This window comes from Leptosomus discolor, chromosome 3 (genome assembly GCF_034619465.1).
Source record: "Leptosomus discolor isolate bLepDis1 chromosome 3, bLepDis1.hap2, whole genome shotgun sequence".
NCBI classification, from domain to species: domain Eukaryota; kingdom Metazoa; phylum Chordata; class Aves; order Leptosomiformes; family Leptosomidae; genus Leptosomus; species Leptosomus discolor.
The window spans coordinates 37,539,887-37,562,967 of record NC_141393.1 but is presented as its reverse complement, the minus strand read 5'-3'; the positions used below and the strand labels follow the sequence as shown (position 1 = coordinate 37,562,967).

Here is a 23,081-nt window from a genome sequence, read left to right as displayed (position 1 = left end):
ACGTACACCCTTTCTGAACGCCTTTCGTTCCATTCTGTACTTTGGCAGTTCTAAGAATTCCTAGTGAATTTTTCATGCATTTTTCCTCTAACATTGCAAAATATTAAGAAAAAGAGGAGATGGGCAATATGGGACATGACAATAATAAAAAAAAAAAGATATACATTAAAAAATGTAGCAATCTTGAAAAGTTACTTAAACAAAACCAACTTCTCCCTGCAATTCCCACAGACAAGGAAAATTAGATTTTTTTACTTCATTTTCTTTTTTCTGACTCAACATGGAAAAGCACATCTTGTTTCTTTTCTTCAAAGATATAAACAAGTTGTTTCTAGACCGAATACCTCGGTCCAGTGTAAATGAGACTTAGGGCTGGCACAATTGAAGGTCACACAGCAGTGAGCTCACAAGACAGTACTGCCTATTTTGAAGTATGAGTAAGTTCATTAAAGCTCCCGCTATATCCACCTGTAGGAGCAAAGTGCAACTACATGTAATTTTTCATTCATCAGATGTTTATTGGAATGGTAACAAGCTATTTTCAAAGTTTTCAAGTTCTCAGTGCCTAAACACAGATGATAAACAAAGGAAATGCTCTTTTAAACAAGCCTGCATCAACAAACCTGCAAGAAAAACATTTTGTTCCACTCATTCTTGGCTTGATTTAAAGCAAACAAAAGAAAGCCCTTTGAGCATTAAAAGGGAGTTACCCACTGCTCATACCCTTCCAGGTTTTATATTCACACCACTTTAGGCCAGGTGACAAAAGAGGGGGGAAAAAAATCTTGGCATTACATAGCCCAGAAGTTTATTGAATATTTGCTCAAATACATTCTGTACAGAACTGTTCAGCTTGCTTGGTTTTGGTGCTGCCAGGAAAGATCAATAAAAGCTGCACTGAACTGTAATCACCAATTAGGAATTGTTATGTATGAAAATGTTAAGCGTGGGGCTGCAACCTCCTTCTGGCCAGATCTGTGTCTTGAATTTGACTGGGCACCTTCCTTTCAAAGGATTCAATTTGTGTAAGTTGCTGCATCAAAAGTTATTTAGAAGAGTTGTTTACATTTTGGTCTTTTTAAAACAGTAGAACACTTCAAGTATTTGCATTTGAAGTTTTCAATACTGGAAACATTTAGTCCAAAGTGTTTGCAATGGGGTCTCTAATTTTCCATATGGTCTCTCTTCTAAATATCCCAGAACATTTAGTCTTCAGTTTTGGCTTCCATTTCCTCAGCATCATCATCCCCATCCACTTCAGCATTTTCCCTCTCCAGTCTTTCCAACTGCCTTGCAAGCTCAGTCTCATCTGTGTCGGTAACCACCTTAGGCTGAAAAAAAAAAAACAAACCAGAACACATGGTAAACTGTCATAAAACCCACCATATATGTTTGTAAACTTTCATTCTACAGAAAGAGCAAGAGATAAAATACATCCTACAGTCAAACAATAAAATCCAGGAAAATTAGAATTTTTGGCCATTTGTTTATTTAAGGAACACAGACATCCAGGGTTTGTTTTTTTTTAGTTTTCAAATACCTTTTTGCAAAAATTTCTCTGAGCATGACTGATCTTGTTCTACTTTAAAAATGTTGCGAGGAAGAAAAAAAGTTACATTTTAGAATGTAACATGTTCTTACCTCCATCTGCACATTAAAGACTCCTCTCTTCTCTTCAATTTTTTCTTTAATTACAGCCATGGCCTGATTCAGAACAGAGAGTCCCTCAGTTCTCTCCAGTGTTGTAGTGGTCATCACATAACGAGGAGGGGCTATCAGATTAATCTATCGCATTGTAGGGATTGGAGGGGGAAAAAAAGGAAAAAGAAAAAAGCAAACTCAGTAACAAACACAAAGGAAAAATAGCAAAAGCAAAGCAAGCAACACTATTCTAAATGTACAATTCACAGATGAAACATTTTCCTATTAGAAAAATCCTTTCTAGAAGCATAAACAACTTGGACTGAAACAGTAGCCAAGAAAGTGCACAGCCTGTCTGATTTCCAATGTCAGCATCACTTACTTCTACATAGTGTATTTATTTAGACAAATACTGTTAAGCAGAGAGGCTATCCACTTTGTAGACCAGTAAAACAGCCTATCACAATTTTTCAAACAATTAAAAGTGTTACAACCAGTATTATTATTATTATTATTATTTTTTTAAGATGACTGAATATGTAACTTTTCCTTTTCTTACAAGAAACCATTATAAGATATAATTTTCAAAGAAAGAAGTACTGTCAAGTTTTTCTGAAAATACTTATTCAGCAACACACTCAATATCCTAAAATGATCAGGGAAGAAAAACTAGGCCTGGGTACAGTAGCCATTCTACCAACACCCAAACGTGTGTGGAGCAAACATTCCTTTTCTCACACAATCTTACACCTGAAAATAAAATGGATTGCTCCCTCCCCCAAGTCTGCATAAAGGAACAGTAGGTACACAGTGTGCCAAAACTAGACTTTAATGAATCGGACAGAATAAATACAGCTTCTTGAACCAGGGAAGCCACAGCACAGTCACAGGTACAGCCATCAGCTCACAGCTGAGGGAAGCGTGTTACAGACCTGTTTGAGAAGAATCAGAACACACATATGTTGCTTCCCAGCCTCAGTATGTGATTGTGACAATTGCAACTGCATCGCACTAGTACCCGAGGGCATCAGAAAACTTTGCTTTCAATTTCACCATTGAGATAGACGCTTACTTTGATGGGCATGTTCTCCGTGGAACAGTTCAAGCCTGCTCTCAAAGCTTCTTTTACGGCATCTATGCCCTCATAACCATAACAGGCCACCTCAATATCTAAGACAGAGGAACACAAATAATAAAACTATGAAGTTACCAAAAGCTGTAGAATCTTCAAAGCTTTTAACTTAAGCTTTAATAAAGCTTTTTAGTATCCAATGTCTATCCACAATGACAGCCTCAGCAGCTCCCAAAGCTGAGGAAGGTATTTAACCTTCTTGTAAGCTGAGGTAAAAATCTTGATAGATTCTTCAAACATACAACATTTTACATCATGCTTTGAAAAGCCAAGATACAAAATTGTACAGCCACATTCACTCACCTCTCACCTAATAAATTCAACAGGAATAATTATGTATGTCACATAGAGAGTTGAAGATATAAAAGCAGTAAACAGCAAAGAAAAATTTACCAGGAAAAATTAAACTTGAAAAAGAGCACATCCATTCCAATTCATGGAATTCTGTCAGCAATTACAACAGAGGCACAAAGGCATCACTTGAGGAGCACTGGAATTTTTACCTTTTTTTTTTTTTTTTAACGTAAGTTGTATTAACATACAGCTAAAACGGTAGTTAGCTATAGCTTTTGGTACGTCTTTGGAAATTAAAGCATAGACTAATGCTGGTCATATCTGTAATACCCCAATTAGTCTAAAGACAAAGATTTCTTTACCTCTGTAGCAATGGTGCAAGACTAAGCTATACAGAGAAGTTAGTCTCACTTCCAGGTGACTAATACCACCACATTAATTTTCAGCTATCAGAAACAAATTCACAGAAGAGCATCCCGGTCAGCCTCAGGATGAGGCTACAAGACCTCGGAGAGTTTCTATGCTTGCTTTGAAGACAAAATTAAAAACAACTTAGACCATCAGAACAAAATAGGCAAGATGAAGGAAGTAAGAACATGCTCATCAAGTAACTTTATTTTCAAAATTAATGAAGTGCTATTCACGTTGGCAATTTCATCCTTCACAGCAATAAAATCCTACTTACATTTTTGAAGTCTATATTACCTCATGTTGATCTAAAGTAACAGGTAAGGAATTTTTCACTACCTTACTTGTTGCACTCTCTTTTTGACTTCACTGTCATGTGGATGTGGCTTGCCTTTTCTTCTCTCCACAGTAATCAACAAGTGCTAATGCTCTTCAACATATCCTTGCAGAGCAGAGGCAATTTCTCAATATAGTTAAAAACATGACTCTGCTACACTGAGTATCTTTTTAATGGCAGGCATGCTTTTAGGCTGTTCAGTTAGCTGTATAACCAGATTATCTTAAAGTGGCCCTTCTTAAGTAGTGAAGTCACGTGCTTCTTCTGCCTGCACCGAATTACTAAGAGACAAACAGGCTCACACCCTTTCTCAATACATCATTCAAAATACATCCAAAATACATCCAATACACATCTGAATACATCAGAGCTGTGCTAGGCATGAGCCAATACATCCTGCTCAATGGTCTGCAGTCAACCAGTCAGAAATACACCCAGAGCAAAGTCAGAATTATTTTCATGTGTTCATGGATGAGCGGCTAAGACATCCGCTGTAGCCGTGCTGACACAGATCAATCATCCTGTTAAGGAATCAATGCATTTAACACCTGAATAATGAAAAAGAATAAAATGTTTAAATTCATTCTGCGCCAGTGCAATACGATAGACTGCACTATGTATCAGGACAACTACTTTGTGTCCCAAGGAATATGCAGTTTGGGGGAAAAAAAATAAAAGCCAAATAACCTTGCACTTTGGGATAGAACCCACATAGGCATTTTGCAAGCCATCCTTGATTAAAGTGTCTTAATTCTGAACAGTTCCACTCAAATATCCCCTAGTTTTAAGTGAGTTTATAGTTTGCAACAAGATACACTAACTTAAGTGTCAAGACATGTCCAATGAACAACTGGAAAGAACTCACCAGCTCGGATTTTGACCGCTTGCGGTGTCAGACGTCTGTTAATATTGTCAATCAATACACGCCTCTCTTCCTCTGTCAGATCTAGGCTATCCAGGATGGCAGGGTCTCTGAGAGAAGCAAAGCAATGTTACAGAAGCTATACTGAAGTGGAATACAACACCACATGAACTTCTGATACTATTTCAATACTCCTATGCATAATCCTAGAGATCTACCAGGCAAAAAACCAGGGAAATTTCTTAAGAGTCCATTGAAACCCTGGAAGAAAACCGCATCTATTTTCAAAATATTTTCTATTGGATGCATTTAACAACAAAGCAGCTAAGCAGTTTACTCTCTGTTTCTGCAAGGAAAGATCTGAATTTTTAAATTTTTTTTTTAATGCAAAGGAATGACTTCTGTCCAGCTCCATTTGTATACGATACACAGAATGAAACAATATCTAGTTGCTTGGCATTTACGTTCCCTCCAACGTAAAGATACACCCATATCACATGAAAGAGAAATCACGATGAATCTGAGGTTTTTGAATTACTTTAATGTTTCACTCAAACGCAATATTTTTGTCATTCTACAAAGTAACCTATACTCATTCCATGCTATTCTGTACTCCTTTTTAACAGTGACTGGATCACAGATACTTACCTGTTGGCTACATTCATGGCTAGAGAAAGCATAAAGGTTTTCAAAATCACAAGCTAACAGTTTAAAATCCAAGATCACAGAGGTAAACTCCTCTGCTGCCTACCAATACAAATTAGTAGCTCTTGTTTGAAGAAGTGGTGTCAATTCTCTATTGATGTACTAATTTTATCCAAAAATACCTCTGAAACAGAGAACATAACAAAAAAGCTCCTCACAAAAACTGTTCCTGTTCTTCAGAGACAAGAGTTGCAGTTCTCTGAGAAACAACACCAGATCACCTACAATACTATTAGCAGGCAAACATGAACTAAAATGGCCCAAAACCCAGAGGCAATATTGGAGACTGCTGCCAGTAAAACGTCATCTTTCATGACTTTATATACTGAGTATAGACAGTAAAAGGGCCAACCATAAGCAGACAGAACCCAGAAATATGACAGGTTTTACACATCAGAATATGAACCTGTATGGCAGAAGTGATTTATTGGACATGCAAATTCTGAATCTTCATTTACAATCTACCCTGTTAAATCTTTGAGTTACTCTCACGAGCATTTGGTAGGCATTCAACAAACACATCCTCAATGCTGAATTTTTACTGATCAGAGGGCATGTACTTCAAAATTTTGCCACAGGTTATCATGCTGTGTGAAACCCCAAAACACTAATCCTCAGTACTAAGAAAGGAACAGCAAGTCACATTCTTCGAAAGCACGTTAAGCCTCTCACAAGCACTTCAGCAAGCACAGGAAGACAGCAACATCCCCATTTTCCTGCTCAACTGTTATAGCTTTATGTAGGAGCATAACAGGAACAAACAAAAGTTGCAGTCCATCGCCAGAAATCTTAAGGCATTACTGATGGAAACATGTTTTGAGACAGCTTCAGAAGTTTGTGTTCCAACATGAACACCAGATGAGCAACAAATGGCATGTGCGTTCAGGAAATTTTCTGAGTTTAAGAGAAGTTTAAACAGCAAATGTAAGTACAGTTTTTTGCTCTTCTATCATACAGGTGTTTAACTAAGTATTTATCAGTTACAGAATGATCGTGAATTGCTTCTGCCCAGATTTACCCATTATCAGTAAATTTGCTATCATTAGGAAATAATTACCATTCTATGAAACAGAACACATTCAGTCTAAATGAGGATACAAGTTGTGTCTCCTCCAAAATTGCAGAGATGGTTTTAAGCAAGTCACAATGCTACCAGGTGTCCTGCTTCCTAAAGTCAACACAATTTCTAAAATTTTGTTACTGCCATCTAGTGTTCAACCCAAGTTCATCACTCAGACTTATGTGCTATAAAAATAAAATCGGATCTGTTTATTGAGAAATCTATTTTTGGATTGCAAATTTCACGATAGAATCTTTAGAGGGAAACCAAATAGATTAATTCTGAAAGCAAATTAAAATATCGGACTCCATTAAAAAACTGAGAGCAATCTCAGTACATATCCCCTTAGCATCACAATTTCCATCTCTTACTGTTCATAACTCCATTTCTGAGTTCATGATCCCATTCTTTAAGTTTGGCAGTGCAGAGAAGTAACAAGGCAGCTTCTTGCATTCAAAAAACTGCTTGAACAGTAGAAAAGTGACAGTCACCTCTGAGCAGAAATATCTTCAGACACAGGTATTTTTGATAACATCTGCTTGGGACTAAGAACAGGCAAATCCTGGTAGACAAACCAAGATCAGTGCTGCTTCTTCTGTATGAAATGTCACAGGCTCATCTGTAGCAACGGAAAGCTCTCCAGCGTTTGTCATCACATGTTTCTTTTATACTTAAAACATATTATTCACCAATGCCTCAGTATTTCTCCATATCAAATTCAATTACTGCTTTTAAAAACCTGACATACACTGATTGGCAGACTCAAAGATGAATAAAAACAAGTCATCTCTGAGCCTTCTTTCTCAAGAGCACTGGGAACTTGAAGAAAGCAGTAAGACAGAGAAACCTACAATAAGCAACTGGAAGATTGATGTCAAAATTTACTACTTGACCAGTACATTCTACATACTGACTCTGGGGAAAAAAAAACACCACTAACAAAAAAACCCCAAGAGAACACTATGATGGATCTATTCCAGGAAATACTTCTCTGCAATTTGAAATAAGCCCCTAGAAGTAGAAACGATGTCCTTACGAGACTGCATGCTTGAATGCATCATAAGCACCATATCCTGGTCTTTTGTATTTGTCATCAAACACCCAGGCAGTTCTTTGGAACAGGCTCTCAAGCTGCTCATCCTTAGTGTACTCCAAGACTTCAGCAACATGTCGAAGGATGCTATAAACCTGAAACACAAAAGAAGTGTTAAAAACAAATACCAAAACCAGACAAAAATTTAGATCAAAAGTAATATTTAATGGTAAGCCTTCTACTCAAAAGCATAAGACCACTCAGTAGTAGGGGTGGGAGTCAATGCCTTAAACTGCCTGCATGCCTTTCCAATAAAAGTTGTCCTGAGTGTGCTAAACCAGCATCTACTTTTGGATGTCTGATCATTTAAATACACCCCTTTACATCACAAATTTTCAACTGACATCTTACTTGATCTATTCATTAATGAAGCAGCAGCTTACCAGAGCTCTCACGGACAGATGAGCTGGTTATATATATTTGCATGGGTAAATGGGGATCAGAGCATGCCTAATAAACGAAAACACCACTTTATTTTCCTATTATCTTATGTCTGTGCGTTGCAGGTGCTCAGGAAAGAAGCTTGAAATAGACAGTCCCCAAATACAGCAAAGAAACTTACAGTCTTTGATTTTGTGAATTTGTCTTCACATTTGATTGCCTCCTCTGGAGAAACTCTTCTTTTTGACAAGTCAATATAACCTATTGGGGGAAACCATTTTCAAAGTGTCAGGCATTGTGCAAACTAAGTCTAACTGCTTCAAGAGAAATGCATAAAGAACAAACACCCTGACTCAGGATTTGGCCCTTGCCTATGCTATCCCTATATGTTGCTACAGAAAGTAACAAACCCAAACTTCAATGATCAAATTATGATCCAAATTAGAATATTAAATTATTCTTTCAACTGTAAATACTTAGAATAGCAACTCTTTTGTACAACATTCTTTAAAGTTACTGCCTTAATGTTTTCTCTGCAAACTTAACAGGACATTTTCATAGTATTTCAGCAATCAGTGATCCATTTCTATGTTGCTGTACACAGTTCTGGTAAAAATCACACCAGCATACAAAGAAGTAAGTTTGATGCATATTTTTGTACTGCTCAACTCAACTTCATTCAAGGTTGGCACTCCATCAGTTTAGCTCTGAATGATTTCCTAATAAAGTCAGCCTGGCCTCAAATTCTGACTCTTAACTCCTTGGATACTCTTTTGGGAGAACTGTCTGTGGAAAAAAAATCTTTTGAACCATCTCTTAGTAAATTTGAAAAGGCCTCCGCCTACTTCTTACAACTATAGGTTCCCCAAAAGATTCAATAAAAGACCACTACGTGAATTCTAGATATGTTTGTTAATATAAGAACGAAATAATTTGTAAGAGGAAGTACTCTTTCATTAGAGATGCTGGGAGATTTATTTCACTTCCGATCTATCTGAAGTAAGTTTCTTCTTGTCTTTCTTTCCTCTCTGCTTTTTCTTATCCTGTTATTCATTACTTGATCTCAGAGTTAACTGCAGTTTCGTAAGTATTTCGTAAGCATATTACTTGAGAAACATCATACCAACAGCCAGGTTTCTAGGAGATGAGCTCAATGTTTATTTTTACAATTGCCTTATACTTGGATATTAGATTTTAAAAGACAGCATGGAACAGTATCATCAAAATCTGACATGTTCTAAAGAGAAAATATATTAACGAAACCTTTATAGTAAAAGATTCAAATGTTCAGAAGACAGGAAAATAGTTGCCTGTACAATCTCAACTTGCAACCTACAGAATTCATGTGGTATAATAGTTATATACCTGTTACCTATCCTATAGCCAAGGTTTAAGACTGGTTAATGAATAGGATGGGCTGTGAGCACTAAATGCTCATCATTTAGATTTTTATCTCTACATCACGTGATCCTTCTCTTCAGTTGAGACTTAGAAAATCTACATAGTTATCAATAGAAAATTTCACTTCACTATCATTTGTTGACCAAACACTGAGCTGGTGAGGACCTGCTTAATCTTTACTGATGTGACTGACCTTCAGTAACCCAATTCCCAAAGGGCACAGAGGAACAGAAGAACGATGGCAAGTACCACATGGCACAATGATGGTCTATTTTGCCTTAAAAAAAAAAAAAGACCCTCTGGCAAAACCGATGAATACCTAAGCCCCCTAGTTTAGCTGCGTTTCTCGCTATAGCCCACAATATCCCCCAGTACCTTTCTCTTTGTCAACTCTTATGACCACTACGCATTCGTTCCTCCCGATGCGGATGAGTTTGTTGATGGAACGAATACGTCTTCTGGACAGCTCGCTGAGCAGGATCATGCCTTCAATGTTGTTGTACTCCAGCAGGCTGACGTAGGCTCCCATTTCAGCAATGGACCTAACATTGACCATCACTACATCTTCCACCTCTGGAAATTTATGCTGGTAGAATCTACAGCTTAGTCCTGGCATTCTGGAATTTGAGCAGAAAGAAACAAAGATTCTACTTCGCAGTACATCACTGCCTTCTCCTATAAACATGGTAAAAAAATCAGCAAGGACTGGTGAGGATAGAGAGGAATGCTAGCGCAAGAAATTGCAATTAAGATAAGGCTTGTGCAATTCATACTGAAGTTTTAATAGAAATAAAACAAAAAATTAACTAGTATTTTAGTATTATCACAACCATTTGCTAGGATGCTAATTTTTTGCACTGAAGTAGAAACAGCTTGCTACCCAGACTTTATTATCCACTGTAACTGTCATACCACCTATACACAGCACGCTGTAGCGAAGAGACTTCAAGTAGTGAAGAAGCAGCACTGCACACCTTGCATTCATCTAAATTCATGAGGCTGTGCAAAATTTTAAAACAGATTTTAACAACAGGAGGACATGGGAGAGAAGAAGCCTGCAGCGCTCACAAAGGTACTTCTGTGCACACAGTAAGACAGCATGTGAGAGGCTGAGAAAATAAGAGGCAGTGAAGCTTCTGTAGTACTGAGAAGAAGCAGACTCTATGCTCCAGAAGATGACTTTCTAAACTCAGCCCAAGATATAATAATCCTGTAAGACCTGCTCCAGAGGCCACCTGTCAGCAGAAAAAGCAAAAGTAATAATCAGAACAGAAGGTAGAACTAGCCTGACACGAATGAAGCACTAAAAAGGAAAAAAAGTACTCCCCAATGTATTCTGAGTCAGGATGAAAAAAAACCCTGAAAACCAAAACAGGATTCTTTTTTTACACATTTAAAGTACAAAATGAACGCTTCATAATCACGTAGTGAGCGGTAAGAAGGAATGCTTAAACCGCTTCATTTTCCTGATGATGAATCCACATGCTCGTCACTACTAAGCAGGTTAGTTCAATTCCTTTTGCCTATGCCTTGAAGTTTCCTACAGAAGTATAACCCCAAGATGCAGAGTCAAATGCATCACTCCTTCAGGTTTGCTGTATTCACCACCTTGAAGTTTTGGTCTCGATCTTTACAGCAGCGCTAATGCCTTCTAGCTATATGAGAATTTAAGAGTAAGGTGGTAACGCCAAGTGCTATGTACACAGCCACAAAATTCAGAAGACTCTGTCCACCCTTAACTCCATTCTTAACTTTCAGAAAGGGGAAATACAGATTAGTAAAGTATTATAAAAAACACTCCTCTAGTTTTGTATAACTTGAAGCTGAACAAACAACTCCAAGACTAAAAATAAAAACTTTACCGTTCGCTTTTCTAGTCCACTTAATGCAGTTCAGCTTAATCCTACATGTCTACTTATGAGATACATAATAAAGATATATTGCAAAGTAACAAGTCCCAACCACGGCAAGCAAGAATGGACAAACACCGCTCTGCACACAGAACATTTTACTCCTCTCTCCACAGAAACAACCTTTTTACTTCGGCCTTCTGTGGAAGACCCTCAGAAGCAAGCAGCGCTAGAAAGCATCTTTCCAAGACGTTAGAAACGCCTCAGCAAACGTTTAAGTCCCCACGGCTGCACAAATCTCTGCGGAAAATGGCAAAATGGAGTAACTTCCGACCAGCGACTCCTCCGGCCGCTGGAGCGCCGCTGACACGGCCGATGTCCAACGACAGCTAAGCACCGGAGAAGCGAAGCGGCCCCCAGGGCGGCCGACAGCCGCTGGCGGGCCGAGAAGGGCCTAACTCCATCACGGCGCGAGTGAAAGGCGGGCCGGACCCCCGGGAAGAGCGGACCCGCCGGCTGGAGAGCTCGCAGGTGCGGCGCCGGTCCCTCCCGCCCCGCCCGAGCTGGGCCCAAGCGCCCAGGCCCAGCCCTCAGCCGCGCCGGGTCCCCTCCCGACACCGCGGAGCCGGAGGAGCCGCGGCCCGGCCCGGCCCAGCCCAGCCCCGAGGCGCGATCGGCAGCGGGGGCGCAGCCGCTACCTGGCAACGGCCGAGGGGTCCCGTTCTGTGCTCGCGGCCCGGGGTCTCGCGCTGCTCCCGCTCCTGCCTCAGCGTGCGCCTGGCCACCGCCGCTCCACTGCGCAGGCGCCAGCCCGCCCCACTCCCCCTCCTCCGCACGCCATAGGCCAGCACCGCGCCCCATAGAGTCTCAACGTCGAGGCAGAAGGCCGCCCTGTGCTAGAGCGCCCCCCCCCCCCCCCCTCCCCGAGACCGAGCGCTGCGAGCAACGCGGGCAGACAGACCCGGGAGCCAATTACGCCTCTTCCTTCCCGTCCCCGGGGGACACGTGACCACAAGAGACTGGCGGGGGAGCTGCGCCGGCATCCGGGTGTTCCCAGACCCCGCCCGCGATGGTGGGGGCAGCGGGCCCGCGTCACGTGACGGCGGCGGCGGTGACAGTGGTGCGATTCGGAGCGGTCCCCGCCGCCCTGCGCCGCGCTTAGCCCCGCCGCCACCATGTCGGGCAAGGACCGCATCGAGATCTTCCCCTCACGGATGTGAGTGTCGGGCGGGCCGCGCCGGGACGGGCTGAGGGGGCGCTGTGGGCCGGCCGCCGCCCCTGCCCTCGGGCGAGCGGCCCCGGCGGGGCGAGTGGTCCCAGTGCGGCGGCGGCCGGGTCTGTCTTGTGCCCCGAGCATCAGCGGCGGGGGCGCGTTAGCGCCGAGGGGGCAGCGGCGGGGGGTGGGGGCCGTCTCCGGGCAGCCCTTGCGGGGGCGCCGAGGCGGGAGTTCCCGGGGCTGCTGCGCCCAGCTGGGCTCCGGCGCTGGAAACCGTGGTGTCGGCCGGTGCCGATGGGCTTTCTGTAAAGCGCTGCGACGAGCGGCTGGAGGCCGCGGTTCGACCTTCTGTTCAATTTATCTTTTCAGGCTCAAAATCAGCTCTGCCGGCCGTCGGCGGGCCACTGCTGCGTCCAGTACCATGGCACAAGCAGCTTCCAGTGGCGGGGGGTGGGGAGCTATTTAATTATGCAAACCTTTATCTTAAAAAGAACAATTTGTAGAATATATGTGTAAGAAAAAAATGCACGAATCGAACCATAGCTTCCCTTAACTTTTTAATAGATGATACTGCTGTACAAGAGGTTGGCCACAAAGTGTTAAAGGAGGAAGTAAATTGTGTAAAGTGCGGTAGGCAGTCAAGTAATTTTCCAGATCCTGACAGCAAATTGTTCATCATGAAATCAGATGTCTCCTGACAAGGCTTAGAAAGCTGCTAACATGGGAATGAACATAAACAACTGAAACTTATCGGCTAATAAAACCACTGTTTTAATAACGTTCAGTTTCTCTTCAGAGCCCTTCAGGACAGAAAGACTTTGCCTGAAGGTGAAAGGCTGTTTCAAATCTTCTTGCATAAAATCGGGTTGGTGCCTGCATGTAGTCTTTAGGAAAAGGTGCCTTGCAGGACAGAAAACCTCAAATGTAAAAATAATAATTATTCCTTCATGTATGAGCTCAGGACACAGGAAGTAACAGTTTATATGGAAAGATTAATACATTACATGGTAAAGGTTCTGTTTTGAAACTTAGTTCAGAAATAGATTATTGCATATACTATGTTATCTGGTCTCACTCCCGCTCTTCAGTAGTGCTCTTTACACGTCCAAGGAGGAGGCACTTCAATCACTTTTAAAAGGTGTCTGGTTTTGTGGGCTGATAGTCATTGTGGCAAGAAAGTGGTGATGTACAAAGGCTCAGTATTTACAAGCCCTGTTGCAGATGAGGTAATAGACCAACAATGTGGCTGATGTTTTGATAGGAATGTCAGTTAGCATGATAAAACATGGCCTTCCTCTGTGACAATTATTTTTGTTACCTGACAGAACAGAATTTCACAAGGTTTGGGTTTTTTGTTTTGTTTTTTTATCTTTACAAAGTGGCTTGCTGGTATCACGTCTGCGCTGGGTGTCATCAATTACAGAAGCTGCTCCGTCTCCTTGACAGTAAACAAGACTTTGTTTAGTGCACTCTGAGAGCCTGTGAGATCTTGCTTGAACTAGAAGGTCAGCTGGTCTCTGGCAGGTGGTGAACAGAGCGAACAAGTTAGTTCAAGGTGGTGACAGAGTCGTGCTTGTTGTGGAAGTAAAGCTGCTGTTTACTCTTTGACTTTGGTTTTTTCTTTTTATCATAAAGATGCAGAAAGTATTTGTGCCTTGGTAGATATTAACAGAGCTATTCTCATCACATGCCAGTAGATGTGGAAAGTCATGGATTCCACTGTGTAGTTGAAATTTTAAATATACTTCCTTTTTCCAAGGTCAGAGAGGAAGCGTACAAGGCTTCTCTTTGCGTAGAGTTGACTGGATTGTTGTCCTTTGTGTGTAGTGGCTGCACATATGAAGTGGTGGCTTAAGTTAGCACAGCTTGGGGTTTTTGTAGTATAGCTCCTGCTATTCTAGTTAACTTAAATAAAAAAAGATTCTTCACATTAAAATATACTCCACAGTGGAGAGGGAAGCAAGGTTTGGATCCTTCTTCAGTTCCTAATGCCCTACAAGAAACCTGTAAGTGTGCTGCTGAAAGTGAAGGACATACAGTGCTACAGCTAGCTCACTAACAGCCCATTTATACTGATGCTTCTGATTGTCTTAATTAGCTTGTAAAGCTGTGCAGCAGATGAAGATATGGAATCATTGTACTTTCTGACTTTTTTAAACCAGAAATTTACAACTGCTGTATCTTGTTGCTCTGTAAGATCAGAACACAGCATCAACAGTTACGATCACATGAAGAATTTGCTGTCTTGTCTGATTTTGAGAAGATGACATAGTAAAAAAGCTTAAAAGCAATACCAGTGTCACACTGACAGGAGGCTTTTGGGGTAGTTTGATTTCTGGTACTTGCAGGTCATCAAGAAAAATGAAAACTCTTGTTTCCTATTATGGAAGCACTGAAAAATGACATGTAAATTTTCCGTGATCTTTGACTTTGCAGATAATAACCTGTAATTCTCATTGATGACAGAGATAAATGTAATAAATTTCCTTGATTTTAAATGGGAATCTAAAATTCCATCCTGAAGTGGCCATCCTATGTTACTGCATTGATGTTTCTTGGTTGCTTCATAATTTCAGTCGTGTCTATGTCAGAAAACTTTGCCTAAGTTTTTCATAATCCCTTCAGATGATGCAGGACAGTAATTTCTTCCTCTGTTTAACAGGGCTCAGACCATCATGAAGGCCCGTTTGAAAGGAGCCCAGACAGGTCGTAACCTCTTGAAGAAAAAATCTGACGCTTTGACACTTCGATTCAGGCAGATCCTTAAGAAAATTATTGAGGTAGGTAAATTAGAATTTCCCTCTATTTGGCTCACTCTATTTGAAACCTGCCTGTTCTGTCAGGTGTGCGTTCCCTTCCTCCTGACTCCACTAGGTGGGCTGGAATGTAGGACAAGTTTGTGCATAACCCATTTTTTGTAAGCGAGGCTACCGAAGACAGGTGAGCAGAATTATGTTTTTCTGGCTGCAGCAATGCAGAAATTTTGTAAGAGCTAATATTCTTCACCTCTTTCCAACCAGTCCTAGGCTCTGCTTTCTTTTGTGTCCCAAGTTCCCCATCATCTCTTCTAAATTACAGGGAATTTGCTCCGGTGCTGCCAGATACTTCAGTGGATTTAACATGTTTTCTGTAGCCCCATTTTTGTTGCTTTATCTGGCTTGAGAGGGTACTGCAGATCTATAATGTTCCCTGCATGACTAGGTATGCTAGAAAGCAGAAGTTTTGTCCAGATGGAACTTGTTCCTTTATGAAGAAACACCGAGTCCTGCTTCTTCCTTTGCAACATGAATGACAAATCTAAGATCTCAGTAGAGCCTAATATGGCATGTTCTGTTCTACCATACTAGATGGGTTTTAGCTGTACTGTTTTGGCTGCAACGGCCACTATATCCATGGTTAGCAGTATTGCTTTGTTGCCATGCTGTAGACAAGCTTTTGGCACTCTGCATCTTGTTTCCTGTTGACTATGTAATACACAGAGGCTCTTGCTTCTCAATAGCATGCGCTTTAGCTACAAGGGCTTCAAATGTGTAAAAATTGGGATAAAATGGAGTAGGAGGAGAGCGCAGCTTCACAAAGCCACATACATCGTAAGAATGTTTTCGTACTGAGCTGCTGTGTTGTTGTGATTATTAAGACAGACAAGTCTTTTGCTGTTTCTGTGAATTCTACACTGGCTCAGTGAAACAGCTAAAGTATTTATTTTTTTACCAGTCTCCTGGGAATTACAGTTTGTAGTTTGAGAGTAAGCTACACATACAGGACTTTTCCAGTCTCTTTTTCATTCTTGTCTTTATGCTGTTAGTTATGTATCCTGGAAAAGGAGTAATGATGTGCCTTTTTTTTTTTTTAAAAAAAAAAACAAAACAGACTAAGATGCTCATGGGTGAGGTGATGAGAGAAGCTGCCTTTTCACTTGCTGAGGCAAAGTTTACAGCAGGAGATTTCAGGTGAGGATTGATGATCTTGCAGATGTCCTACCCAACGGGTTAGGAGCTGTCAACAAATCGTTGAATTCTCTTCTGGAAAAAATGTAAAATTCTTAAGTGCAATTTAAAAAGAAAAAAAAAAACAGTGGACAAGATAGGACAGGATGAACTGAATTCTGTTAGGTAAAGGTGGGAGACATCACTGCAGGAGTGAGGTGATTTGCATGATGGAAATGTGTACTCCATCAGAGGCTAAATAAAGTGGAAAGATGAACAGAGTTTACTTTACATACAAATCCTTGATTTGAGAATGTTGCTTTTTGCAGCTTGGAATCTAAAATGTAGGGAAAGAAGAATTTATAGCAGAGTATTGGACCATTTATTATTTTGATCGTTCTTGTGAATTTGAGGGCTGGATGTATCGTGTGTTATTTTCTCCAAGTAAGTCCTGCAGTAGTTTTACTAATTGTTCTAACCTCTTATCTCACTGACCTCTTGTCTCGCTAGGGCTAGTTAGGGCTTGTGAGAGGGGAAACAAGTCTCCTTCCTCCAGTAGGATATTTTTTAATTGCATTTTAATGCCTTAGAGTTCTAACTAGGGTGTTTGTGTAATTCATTCAAGTGTGCATAGATCTTCTGGAATACAGTTGGGGAAGTGTTAATGATTCAGCTGATGGTACTACCAGTTAATGGGGAAGAACTAAGTGATCAGACAGTAGTAATCTCTGTGCTGCTGGAGAAGTCTTTTTGCCCTTTCATTTGCATAGAGTGCTGTTTGCTGTTGCAGTGTTTAGCTATAAACAATAGACAGATTCCACCCTATAAGCAAACTGTACTCCAGTAGAAGAGTTGGCTGTAGCGACCTGTTCTGGGAAGACCTTAAGACACTTTAGAATTTTTCAAGACAAATTGTTGTACAGGCTTAAGTTTGTTAATATGATAGAGTTAGTGGGTAAACAAACTCATAAATGTTTTGAAAGACCAAATGCATACAAACTCAAATGAACAAAATGTTGTGGCCTTGGTCTGCATTAAAGCCTTGAAATTTCTTCACTTTTATTGTGAAAAAATCAACAGGTTGATTAGACTCGATGTTATTAAAATATTTTAATAAGTAGTTTGCCAGATAACTGGCTAGTTTTTATGCTTTGTATACTTGGTCTAAAACATTTTAAAGTTACATTTCACAGACTCTGCATCTTTTAAGTTTCCAAACATTGATGGAAACCTATTTCTTTCAAAGCTTCTGTGTTAGCTTCAAAGTCTGTGCAATGAATTGCATAGAGAACTGAGCTGAAGACCATTTCCAAATCTTTACAGATATTTGATAATTACTTCATCTTGTATATAATGATGACTTAATGAACCACATCAGCATTCCTGATTAAGATTTTTTTTTCTTCCTTACAGTACCACTGTGATCCAAAATGTGAACAAAGCTCAAGTCAAGATCAGAGCTAAAAAAGACAATGTAGCAGGTGACTCTTTTGCAGACTATGAATATTTCAGCTCTTCAGGGAATCACAGAATCACAGAATGTCAGGGGTTGGAAGCGACCTTGAAAGATCATCTAGTCCAACCCCCCTGCCAGAGCAGGACCACCCAGAGCAGGTCACACAGGAACGTGTCCAGGCGGGTTTTGAATGTCTCCAGAGAAGGAGACTCCACAACCTCTCTGGGCAGCCTGTTCCAGTGCTCTGTCACCCTCACAGTGAAAAAGTTTTTCCTCATGTTAATGTGGAACCTCCTGTGCTCCAGCTTGTACCCGTTGTCCCTTGTCCTGTCATTGGCCATCACCGAGAAGAGCCCGGCTCCATCCTCCTGACACTCGCCCTTTACGTATTTATAAACATCAATGAGGTCACCCCTCAGTCTCCTCTTCTCCAAGATCAAGAGACCCAGCTACCTCAGCCTTTCATCATAATTGTGGGAGGAGATGGAAATATATAGGAATGTATCCAAACACTGTCTCCTCTTCTTTATTTCTCTTATTCATCTAACAGTAGGAACACTTGCAATTTGCTGTTATTTTCACATACCGCATGTAATTTTTATATTTATATTATATATATAAAATATATTTTTTATATTTCATTATTTACCTCTCTTAAAGTTAAATGAGTGTGCATAAACTGCCATCCAATTTCTAGATCTTGGGACAAAGCATAAGTTCATAGAGCTTTACTGAAAAATAGATCAGGAAATTAAGTAAGTTACAGGAAATTAAATATCAATAATTTTCTGTAGAAAACAAGAAAGATAAATCAGGATTGAATGCTTAAAATATAAACAGAAAAATAATAAAACTGAACACTGAACAAACCAGAATACTTCCCTGAATTTTTCATGTGTCTAGATCTCTGTGATCTCCATACAGTTCCAAAGTCCCATATTAAGATGTCAGAGCCTGTATGATTTAATCGTTCTATATAGGAAGATTTTGGAAACAAAACTTCTGAGCTTACAGAATTTATTAGAAGCAAATGGGGTAAAAGTGACTTGTACGTAATCTATAACCCCTTATGTCTCTTACACACATTCTTGTTCACTTTTGTCAGGTGTAACCTTGCCAGTTTTTGAGCATTACCAAGAAGGAGGGGACAGTAAGTACAAACCAAGTATTTTCTCTCTCACATGTACTTACGGCTCTTCTGTGCCAATACAAAAATAGTTCTTACGTCATGTCATAGCTTGTCTTGCTGATAAGTCAGTTTACATCATAGGCATAGGTGTTCTTACTCCCTCTGTGATGCTTTCGCTGTTCCTGTGACATGTAGGGATTATTAGGGACTATAGTGGATTTTATTTCCTAAATCAGCAAGTTTTTCAGATGAGGAGAAGGCTTGTCTTAAATTACCAGGTTTTGAGACTGGTAGGTCTTACTGGGGACATGGACAACAATGATCTGTAGTAACATAAACCACTACAAAGACAGTTTGTTAATAGGCAAAGGCTTTAGCTTGTCACTGCTGAGCTGTCCATATCCCTGCAGTTTCTAAAGGACTAATTTTTATCTAGTAAGAAAACACCATAGTAGCAATAGCAACAAGTGTTATTTGATGATTTTTTTTTTTTTTTTTTTTTCAGGCTATGAGCTGACTGGCTTGGCCAGAGGTGGAGAACAGCTGGCTAAGCTGAAGAGGAACTATGCCAAAGCTGTGGAGCTGCTTGTGGAACTGGCCTCCTTACAGGTTGGTGGGAGGAAAAAAAAGAAGGGGATCACTGGTTTCTTACTGTTCCAAAACAAAAGCAACATAGTCTCAGGGATTGTAGCTTATACTACTTGGAGCTGCACTATACTCCTTTGGTCCCAGTGTTGTACAACGTTGTAAACCTTTTCCAGCCATAAAACAGTTACATTACCGCTGCAAAGAATTCCTTAATGCTAAGGAGAAACTTTCTTTTGGGGGAGTTGGTATTTGTAACTGCTAATGTGCAGTGTTCAGTACGCTCCTGACATTAGTAGAAAAAAATTCTGCTTCTATCAAGAATGTAGTCTGTAAAACTACATTACAGACTTGGCTTTGGCTTTCAAGTGCTCTTTGGTTTTGTGTAGAGAATTGATGGAAATGCTGAATTTGTCTTGTTATGTATTAATTATTTAATCCCATTCCATCAGACATCCTTTGTTACTTTGGATGAAGCCATTAAAATAACAAACAGACGTGTGAATGCAATTGAACATGGTGAGTATTTTTCCATCTGGGATGCATAGTATTTTTCTGTCTCCATGCAAGATGAGGAGCAGGGTCATGGAAGCCACTCTTCTTTTGACTTCTTTCTTGTTAGGATTTCTAACCAGTCCAAGAACTTTTCAGAAAGCATTACAGTGAAGCATAGTGCAAGTAAGAACAAAAATTAAAAGCCCAGTGGAATGGACTGGAGTACGCAGAGATAAATGAGTGTGCAAACATGAGAAAGTGATGAGGGAGTTGTATTGAGAACCTATAGAACCGAGACTTCACAAACACATTCTAGAGTCTCTGCTCATGACTTTGATGTATTTGGTCAAGCCTGTTGACCAGAAACAAAACACAGGATGTTTCTATGTGTTAAGATATTCTAATAGCTAGCATAATAGCTTTTAAAATGTAATGGTGGTGTCCAGTGGAGAGCTGGTGACTTTTTTTGTTGGTTTTGGATGGGATCACAGAGTAGGCATCCAAAGAGAAATCTTGGTAACTTGTTCAGGTTTGTGTTACAGGAAACAGAACAGTACTAACGTCAATACTCTGCTATTTTTCTTTCATCTGAAATCCTTATCCTTCACATTCTTGTTTGTAAATTTGTTTCTTGCAATTTCTTAAGTACACCTGTGGACAATATTGCTGTGATGCCTTTTGCTGCAGTATCCAGACTGGTTTAATTATTTCAGGTTCCTTTCTGAGTTGTTGATAGCTTGGATTTAATAATTTTTACATTTGAATGTGCAGGCCTTATCTGCAGCTTATCACTCTGCAAATTTGAGTGTAGAAAAAGTTTTCTTTGCAGCCTTCCAAATAACTTTGGTCATGCTGATAACAGCTTTCTCCTTTCAAAAGGCAATTCTGACACATAACTTGCCCAGTTGGGTGTTAAAGCTTTGTTTAATGTCTTATCTTTTCCCTTTTGATGGTGTTATATTTATATTTGAGTATTTGTTTTCATGACGGCTTTTTCAAACTCAGATTGTAATTCTGTGAGTAAAAGTGCTATACTGAACAAAAGTTTCTGGAAGAATGTGATGGAAAAACATAGTTTTAATTAAAATCTTGCCCACCTCTTGCAGGATTGTTTTTTTAAACCACTTTGATGTGAAGGAAGGACATTACAAACCATCAGGAATCAGTGCTTACTGATTCTATTGAATCTTTCAAAAGAACGTGCTATGGGAGATTCTGTGATGTTGAGAGTCCTAGTTTAGTCCTGGACTTAGTGAAGAAACAATTTTGTATACTTGTCCATAATGAAATAGTATGATCCTCCATGAAAGACATGTAAATTCCCCCTAGCCAAAACATGTACTAGGTTGACTTTAAACAACCATCTGTGCACTGCATTAGATAACTTCCTGGCTAATGTAACAGCAATCCCAACAACTTCCTTATTTATATTTTTTTAGTGATCATTCCCAGGATCGAGCGTACTCTTTCTTATATCATCACAGAACTGGATGAACGAGAACGAGAGGAATTCTACAGGTAAATATCTAACACTAGCCTGGTCTCTTTCTCAAATAGACTTACGGGAACTACTCACTAAGTCTGGCAGTGAAGACTGTTAAACATGACCTAGTTCTTACTGCACACTGAGTTTCCAGAGCTGGGCACTTGGAGATCTGCAGTTACTTGTCTGAAAGTTACAAATGAATCCCTACCATGAGATTGTACATAGCTGTCATCATTCTTCCAGAGGGAATGATGTGATACAGTACACTGAGGTGTTCTGCTTTAAGGACACCTCTGCCATACAGGTGTGTTCTGGGCTACCTGAAGCAAAAATGTCAAACTTGAAATGAATTAAAGGAGATTTAAATTCATTAAAGACAAGCAGAGTAGTATAATGCATTGTTTACGGTCAAGAATATATAGGTTGGATGAAGAAATGAGTTAATCTGCAGAGATGAAGTTTTTTCAATGGCAGCAGCTAGTGATAAAAGCCTTTTGCCATTTGTTACAGGATTTTAATTTCCTGGGGATCTCCTCCAGGGAGCTTTATCATATCCAAGTTGTATGGCATCTTTGCTGCTAGCCTGTTTTATGAAAATATACTTGTTTCGCAGATAAACGATATTTCTCTTCACAGGTTAAAGAAGATTCAGGAAAAGAAAAAAGTATTGAAAGAAAAATCTGAGAAAGAACGGGAGCTGCGGAGGGCTGCTGGTGGGGAACATGAGCCAGCCAATCTCTTAGCAGAAGAGAAGGATGAAGACCTTCTCTTTGAGTAACCCAGCACAGTTGTTGTATATGGAGCAGGGGACCCACAATCCAGAATGTCCAATTGCAATATCATTCAGGACATGTTGCCTCAATGATACTTGTGTGGCTTCTCCGTTGGTGTGTAAGTCTTGAGTTGAATGGATTGTGGATTTCTCCTGGGAGATTAGAAATCTGAGAACTTGACTGCAGCACAGGCAGAAAATGGGAGATGAGTCAGGTGCTGTACTATCAGGAAAGCCTTCTATTGCACGCTCAGCCTGTTTTTTCACTTAGTAGGAATGACTGTCCGTAGCTATGGTTTTTGCAGGATGGCTCTTGATTTGCCTAATCGGATTCCTCTTTCAATGCTCCCCTTCCTTGTGCACGTAGAGGAAAACATTATTTGGGGAGGGAGATGCATGTAATGTTCTTTACTGCTGAACTGTTAACGTACAAATTGCTTAAAGCACAGCTGAAGTCAAATGTCAGCAAAGGCAACTCTAGTTTTCTAACCTGTTGATGAAATCCACAGTCTTCTGTGATTTGTTTTTGTTGCACGATTGTTATCATTGGCCTAAAACATCTTTGGTTTTAATTAGAGGTTATGCCAACTTGTGTACTGTCTCTGCTAGAAACAAGTAAAAATTTTAAATGTTATGTATCTGGTGTCTAGCTGAAGTTGCTAGAAGATGATGGTCTTAAAAGTCTGTCACGTTGATTTCAAACTAAAACCTTCACTTCATCCCCTACCCCCAACTTAGAATCTGCACTGGGCACATCTCTTTTCAGCCTGTGCCCACATTCGCTTCACCTTTACTGCTTTAGGTAAGTAACCAAAGAGAAGGGGCTCCCCTCCTGCCGCAAACAGACAGAAA

At 40.2% G+C, this 23,081-nt stretch overlaps 2 protein-coding genes across 2 annotated transcripts; one reads left to right on the top strand and one right to left on the bottom strand.

Annotated features, from left to right (window-relative positions):
• Window positions 1-1,164: 1,164 nt before the first annotated feature.
• EIF2S1 (eukaryotic translation initiation factor 2 subunit alpha) lies at window positions 1,165-11,930 on the bottom strand. The gene is made up of 8 exons (XM_086462398.1): window positions 11,863-11,930; window positions 9,690-9,931; window positions 8,095-8,174; window positions 7,476-7,627; window positions 4,678-4,784; window positions 2,714-2,811; window positions 1,642-1,785; window positions 1,165-1,331 (listed from the first exon to the last, which is right to left on the bottom strand). The coding sequence occupies exons 2-8, from the start codon at window positions 9,928-9,930 to the stop codon at window positions 1,206-1,208; spliced, it is 948 nt and encodes a 315-aa protein (XP_086318524.1). The 5' UTR covers window position 9,931; window positions 11,863-11,930; the 3' UTR covers window positions 1,165-1,205.
• A 351-nt stretch (window positions 11,931-12,281) lies between these two features.
• On the top strand, window positions 12,282-22,867 carry ATP6V1D (ATPase H+ transporting V1 subunit D). The gene is made up of 9 exons (XM_086462247.1): window positions 12,282-12,380; window positions 15,043-15,160; window positions 16,251-16,330; window positions 17,720-17,787; window positions 18,868-18,912; window positions 19,397-19,500; window positions 19,929-19,995; window positions 21,411-21,489; window positions 22,094-22,867. The coding sequence occupies exons 1-9, from the start codon at window positions 12,340-12,342 to the stop codon at window positions 22,233-22,235; spliced, it is 744 nt and encodes a 247-aa protein (XP_086318373.1). The 5' UTR covers window positions 12,282-12,339; the 3' UTR covers window positions 22,236-22,867.
• Window positions 22,868-23,081: the final 214 nt, after the last annotated feature.

Bases quoted from the DNA above. Each gene is read 5' to 3' on its own strand.
- EIF2S1 (XM_086462398.1), bottom strand. From the start codon at position 9,930: ATGCCAGGACTAAGCTGTAGATTCTACCAGCATAAATTTCCAGAGGTG. The intron at 8,175-9,689 runs GTACTGGGGGAT...TTCCCCCAATAG, and splicing joins AAGAGTTGACAAAGAGAAAG to GTTATATTGACTTGTCAAAA. The intron at 7,628-8,094 runs GTAAGTTTCTTT...TTTGTGTTTCAG, and splicing joins AATTCACAAAATCAAAGACT to GTTTATAGCATCCTTCGACA.
- ATP6V1D (XM_086462247.1), top strand. From the start codon at position 12,340: ATGTCGGGCAAGGACCGCATCGAGATCTTCCCCTCACGGAT. The intron at 16,331-17,719 runs GTGAGGATTGAT...TCTTCCTTACAG, and splicing joins TTTACAGCAGGAGATTTCAG to TACCACTGTGATCCAAAATG. The intron at 19,501-19,928 runs GTTGGTGGGAGG...CCATTCCATCAG, and splicing joins TGGAACTGGCCTCCTTACAG to ACATCCTTTGTTACTTTGGA.